At 44.8% G+C, this 5,682-nt stretch overlaps 1 protein-coding gene across 1 annotated transcript; it reads left to right on the top strand.

Moving 5' to 3' along the window:
* Positions 1-473: 473 nt before the first annotated feature.
* On the top strand, positions 474-5,651 carry LOC117941178 (exportin-T-like; the record flags this gene model as incomplete). The annotated part of the gene is made up of 7 exons (XM_034866266.1): positions 474-556; positions 790-846; positions 952-1,021; positions 1,754-1,972; positions 2,930-3,114; positions 4,293-4,461; positions 5,356-5,651. Coding segments are annotated over exons 1-7 (1,076 nt in total), but the record flags the coding sequence as incomplete, so codon positions are not given.
* Positions 5,652-5,682: the final 31 nt, after the last annotated feature.

The raw sequence follows: 5,682 nt of genomic DNA, 5'->3' as shown, positions 1-5,682 counted from the left end.
GTGTCCTCACTCTGTAGATGGGCGTTTTGTCTCCTCTCTCTGTGTCTGGTCTGTAGACGGACGTCCTCTCGTCTCCTCCCTCGGCGTTTTTGACACTTTTATCCCACTTTTTTGGCACTGTGTTTTTCAAGTTTTTGTAGATTTCTTTGGCTGCTTTTATGAAAACTTTTTTATTTTTTTTTTACACCCCCCATTTCTGAAGTCTTTTCTCTTTTTTTTTTTAAAAACTTTCTTTTGTCATTTTTTAACTCACACGCTCATAGCGACGGGCAGCATTTTGTGTGGAAACTTCCAGAGCGCTGACTCAATTTAACGTCCGAAAACATCTCAGAGGCTTCGTTCTCACCTGCAATTTGGGTTTGGACCAGATGAGGTCGGTGTGAAAACGCCCTCGGATAAAGGTTTTATAGATATAATGATGGTTTTGTGCATGTTGTTGTAACGTGGACTGAAGTATGTGTGTGCTTGTTCAGGCCATGGCGTACTTTGAGCAGCTGAAGGAGTCCCAGGATGCCTGGGAGGTTTGTGCTGAGGCCCTCGCTACAGGGATTTACAAGTGAGTGTCACAAAAAACCCATCACAGCTTCTCTGATTGTACCAGCTGCTCCTTTACCTTTTTGGTGTGTTACGAATATCAACAGTTTAGTTTTGTGTGAGCACGTGAACCGAGGCCCTATCCTATCCTATCAATTATGTAAATACCGTACCTATCCACACTCCTTATATTCCTACTCTGGTTTTTATACTATTGTTAAAACACATCTCTGTCTGTCTCTGTGTTGTTTTCAGCGACGACCATGTGAAGTTCTTCTGCTTCCAAGTGTTGGAGCATCAGATAAAGTTCAGGTGAGGAAGAAGAGGAAGCGGTGGCTCTGGTTTCTTCTTCTGTTGTTCCTGGAGAAACGAGGATGTGTGTACATGTCAACACGTGTGCTTGTTGTTGTGTTGCAGACACGCCGGTCTGAGCGGCGCTCAGCAGCAGCTCATCAGGGAGACTCTGATGAAGTGGCTCCAATGTCAGGTACTGACCCACGACTCAGCTTTTAACAGACTTTTAAATACGTTTATTTATGTTCTTTTCCTTATGACTGACTGTCAAACTGGATAATAAAGTTTAACCTGAGTCAGACTGTACAACGGTCATAATAATCACATCACATCCATACAGAGATAGTAGTATACAGCTGCTAAATCATAGTAAAATATGTGATATACTCGGGATCGGCAGATATAGATAGATAGATACTTTATTCATCTCAAAGGAAATTTTAGGCATCCAGTAGTAAGACAACCATAACACAACAAACACACATACACACACATACACACACATATACACACGTATATCACACCTACTACTAAATACCTATAATAAAATTAAAAATCACTCACAGAAATGCAGTGACCATGATAAGGTGAGATACTATGGTAGACTGTGCAATGATGATAGTGAGAAAGTGAACATTGCAGTAGATGATGATTAAATATTATCAATAAAATAGGATCATAATGACCTTGAAACTGACTGAATAAGAACAATATGTAACCGGGAATAAGTTATAGGATGTAAATGTTGTGACCACGGTCCAGGTTATGTATGAGGGCTGATATAGACAATAAGAAAGCAGACAAGGGACACAAGTTCAGGTATCGGCATCGATATCAGTAATATAAGGACGTTTATTAGTATGCTATTAGTATTTGTTCAGCAGAAGCTTTGAGTGATTTATAAGTTGATGTGTTTTGTGTTCAGCTAATGAACGCCCAGCCCGAGAAGCCCTTCATCCGGAACAAGGCGGCCCAGGTTTTCGCCCTCACCTTCGTCATGGAGTACCTGACCCTGTGGCCCAAGTTCTTCTTCGACATCCTGTCCCTGGTGGGTCTGAACCCGCACGGCGTGGACGTCTACCTGCGGACGCTCATGGCCATCGACGCCGAGGTGGTGGACCGAGACATCCTCCACTCGCCCGACGTAAGACGCACGCCGTGCTTCTCGGGGTCGGGTGGCGTTGGGTTTTCTGCGAATCTGGTTCTGCTTATTAATTTCCTTTTCTTTGGGGCGCAAGGTCAAAAACGGGGTCACATGCCGAAAGGACACAGCGTTCGAAATACGTCGAGTCACATAATAGAGTAGAATATAAAGCCTTTATTATCATTATACACAAGTGAAATGCCTGTGCAACAAGATCGAAGCAACAAATTTACAGTGTCAACACGAAGTATCAAAATATAAAGTGTAGGTAGTGCAGGAAAAAAACTTTTTTTTTTTAAAGTAATTTTCCAGACTCTACTTAACGAGCGAGAATGCGTCTGCTCTTCTCTCTGAAGTCCAGTACAGACCAAAGATTTGCAGCGAAACCATTTTAGATGGTTTCAGCGACGGAACCGGTCCGTCTCATCTCGACTCAAACCAGCTGGTGGAGTCTCCAGAGGCTGGTTTTAGGACGTAGGAGACGTCTCCTGTTTCTACCGCCAATAGAGAAGTCAGCTGGTCACACACTATAGAATTACAATTATCCAAAATACTCCATGTAGTATGGAGACGTTTCTATGGAGATGCTACATCGTCTCATTGGTGTAATCTCTATCATTCAGTAAACTGCAGACCGAAGGAAGTGCATGTTTTTAAGAAGTGAAGTAGAAAACATGCGGTCTTTGGTGCACGGCTGACTCGTGTCCTTGCAGCTCTCATTCATCTAGACCATACTGCCTAAACAAAACTACATGTGTCTCATTGTGCAGCGTGGTCTAGTCCAGAAAGAGCACCATGTCTCCTTGTGGAGGGGACAGACGAGCTGAACTGAAATTATTCGGTTCTTTGTTGTATCTTGGATCTGGATTTGGTTCCCAACCCTAGTGATTATTGTAAATGTCCCATCTGGAGCGCAGAGACTCTCCCTGGATAACAGTGCTGAATCTTTTCCTTCAGGAGATGCGCAGGAACTCTTTGATCAAAGACAGCATGCGGGAGCACTGCATCCCCCACCTGGTGGAGTCCTGGTTCCAGATCCTGCAGGCCTACCAGCGGTCCCACCCGGAGCTCACCTGCCAGTGTCTGGAGGTGGTGGGTCTGTTCGTGTCCTGGATCGACCTGAACCTCATCGCCAACGACCGGTCAGTCTCCTCACTCACAAAGAAGGGGGGTGGGGGGTTAATGAGCAGATAAATAGTTCTGCAGGATTCTTCAACGTGGAACAGGTTCGACTTCTCCCGCTATTTTCAACATCAGGAGACAAATATGAGACAAATGAGATAAGTTTGTGTTATAAGAATGAGAACCGCAGTAAAACAACATGTACAGGTTTTATATATTTTCTGATTAAGACGTCTTTCTTTACCAATCAGTCCCTCCAGAAAACGTGATTATGCAATTGCATAATCAGCCAAAGTCTGCATATTTTTTTTAAATATTCTGCCACATAAATTGCTGATTTCCCCTCAAAATAATGCAGGTCTAGCATGATTTCATAGTTAGGGGCGTTGAAATGAATCGTTGCATCGATGCAGTGACAGACCACACTCCGTTATTGCCTCCTGGTGTCACTTGTTGATTATCTGGTCACTGCTAGTTTGGTCTGTGTCCCGCTGTCTGCTGCGTTCAGACGGCAGGAAGCTCCTCGATCACTTTGATACCAGTCTATATCGACGACAATTCATTTCTTGGTATGACTTCCCTTATTTGGGCCGGATGTCCGTCCCTGTCTTCTGTCTCTGTGTTGGCGCTCTAGCCTGCGGCTGATTTCTGAGGACTATGGTTACCTGGTCCTCAGGTTCTCTGCAGGGTAAATCCAGACAGCTAGCTAGACTATCTGTCAAATCTGAGTTTTCTGTTGCACAACCAGGGTTACATAATATCGGTAGAAACAGTGTCGTCGTTGGCTTTTCTGATGTCTGTCTCTGTGTCGGCGCTCTAACCTCCGGCTGATTTCTGAGGACTATGGTTACCTGGTCCTCAAGTCTCTGCAGGGTAAATCCAGACTGCTAGCTAGAACATCTGTCCATTCAGAGTCTCTGTTGACGACTAAAACTACTTGTGAACTTCATTCATGTTCCACCAAAACTACTTCCTTCTTGAGACTATTTAGCAGCGGCACCGTGGCTCCGTCCGGCGCTTAGCCCACCCCACGATGATTGTGATTGGTTTAAATGCTGATCAACCAGATCGAGCTTTCCTCCCATCCAGGGAGGCTGTGTGGACTAACCAGACCTTCTTCTACAGAGCTGTGGAGGAGGGCCTGGCGATGCCAGACTGCTATGATTCTGATAGTTTTGTGTGTGTTGTGTGTTTTCAGGTTTGTGAACCTGCTGCTCAGTCAGATGTCGGTGGAGGAGCTGAGAGAGGAGGCCTGCGACTGCCTGTTTGAAATAGTCAACAAAGGGATGGACCCCGTCGATAAAACCAAGCTGGTGGAGTCGCTGTGCCGAGTCCTGCAGTCTGCCGGGTTCTTCAACGTGGAACAGGTTCGACTGCTCCCGCTATTACAACATCTGGAGACAAATATGAGACAAATTGGTGTTGTTATGAGAATGAGACCTGACTGTGTAACATCACTTACAGGTTTTATATATTTTTTCACTAAGACGTCTTTCTTTAACAATCAGTCCCTACAGAAAATTGTGACTATGCAATCGCATAATTCAATACATAATCAGCCAAAGTCGCCATATTTTTTGAAATACGCCCTACTTTCGCTGTTTAAATTGGCAATTTTCCGCTCAAAATAACGCGGGGCTTGCATCAGTTCCTAATCCCGCTCTATCGTTGCAAAAAAGTCACAAATATCTATATCGAGAAAATTGGGAACTGTTGCATTTACTTCACACCGGAGCAGCCATTTCCCCCTGTTGCCATGGGAATGTTATAAAGGGACGTAATCACGCGACAAAGTCTCGTCTTCATCAAACTGCAGTTTTTGCAAGTTCGCGCAATTTCTCCCTCCTCCCTTTTCCTTTTTATCAATTTTTTTGTTTACTTTTTCCTAAGTTTTTGTCCCTTTTTTTTCCATCACTTTTGATGTTTTTTTAATCTTTCAGTGTTTGTCACTTTTCTTGTCATTTTCAACACTATTTAACTTCCGTTTTACAGTTATATTTGGAAATGATGGTTAAAAAAAAAAGTACCTTACGTTTGAGTTAGAAAAGCAGAAATTAGAAATTATTTCGAAAACACTTCAACTTGATTTTTCTAATGCTATAAAATTGAATAAGACTTAAAAAAATCAGGGTTAAATGTCTCGTCCGGCTGTGTCTTTTAGCCCAGAGCAGATTTGAGGGATAAGAGGTCCAGGTTAACTTTAGAGCCGCATGTTTACGATCCCTCTGCTTCCCCCTCACGTCCTCTTCCTGTCCCGCCAGGAAGAGGACGTGGACTTCCTGGCCAAGTTCTCCCGGCTGGTGAACGGCATGGGCCAGAGTCTGGTCCTCAGCTGGACCAAGCTGGTGAAGACGGGCAACGTGAAGGACACGGCGGAGACGCTGCAGGCCTTGGAGAGCAAAGTGCCGCTGCTGCTGCAGCTGCTGGTGCACGAGGACGACGACATCTCGGCCAACGTCGTCGGCTTCTGCTACGAGTACCTGCACGTCCTCAAGCAGGTGAGGGGCACGTCCTCAAACCACGTCCTCAAGCAGGTGAGGGGCACGTCCTCAAGCAGGTGAGGGGCACGTCCTCAAACCACGTCCTCA

The sequence above is a fragment of the Etheostoma cragini genome, unplaced genomic scaffold (assembly GCF_013103735.1).
Source record: "Etheostoma cragini isolate CJK2018 unplaced genomic scaffold, CSU_Ecrag_1.0 ScbMSFa_4542, whole genome shotgun sequence".
Lineage (NCBI taxonomy): Eukaryota > Metazoa > Chordata > Actinopteri > Perciformes > Percidae > Etheostoma > Etheostoma cragini.
The sequence above is the reverse complement of the archived record's forward strand: the minus strand, read 5'-3'. Positions and strand labels throughout refer to the sequence as shown.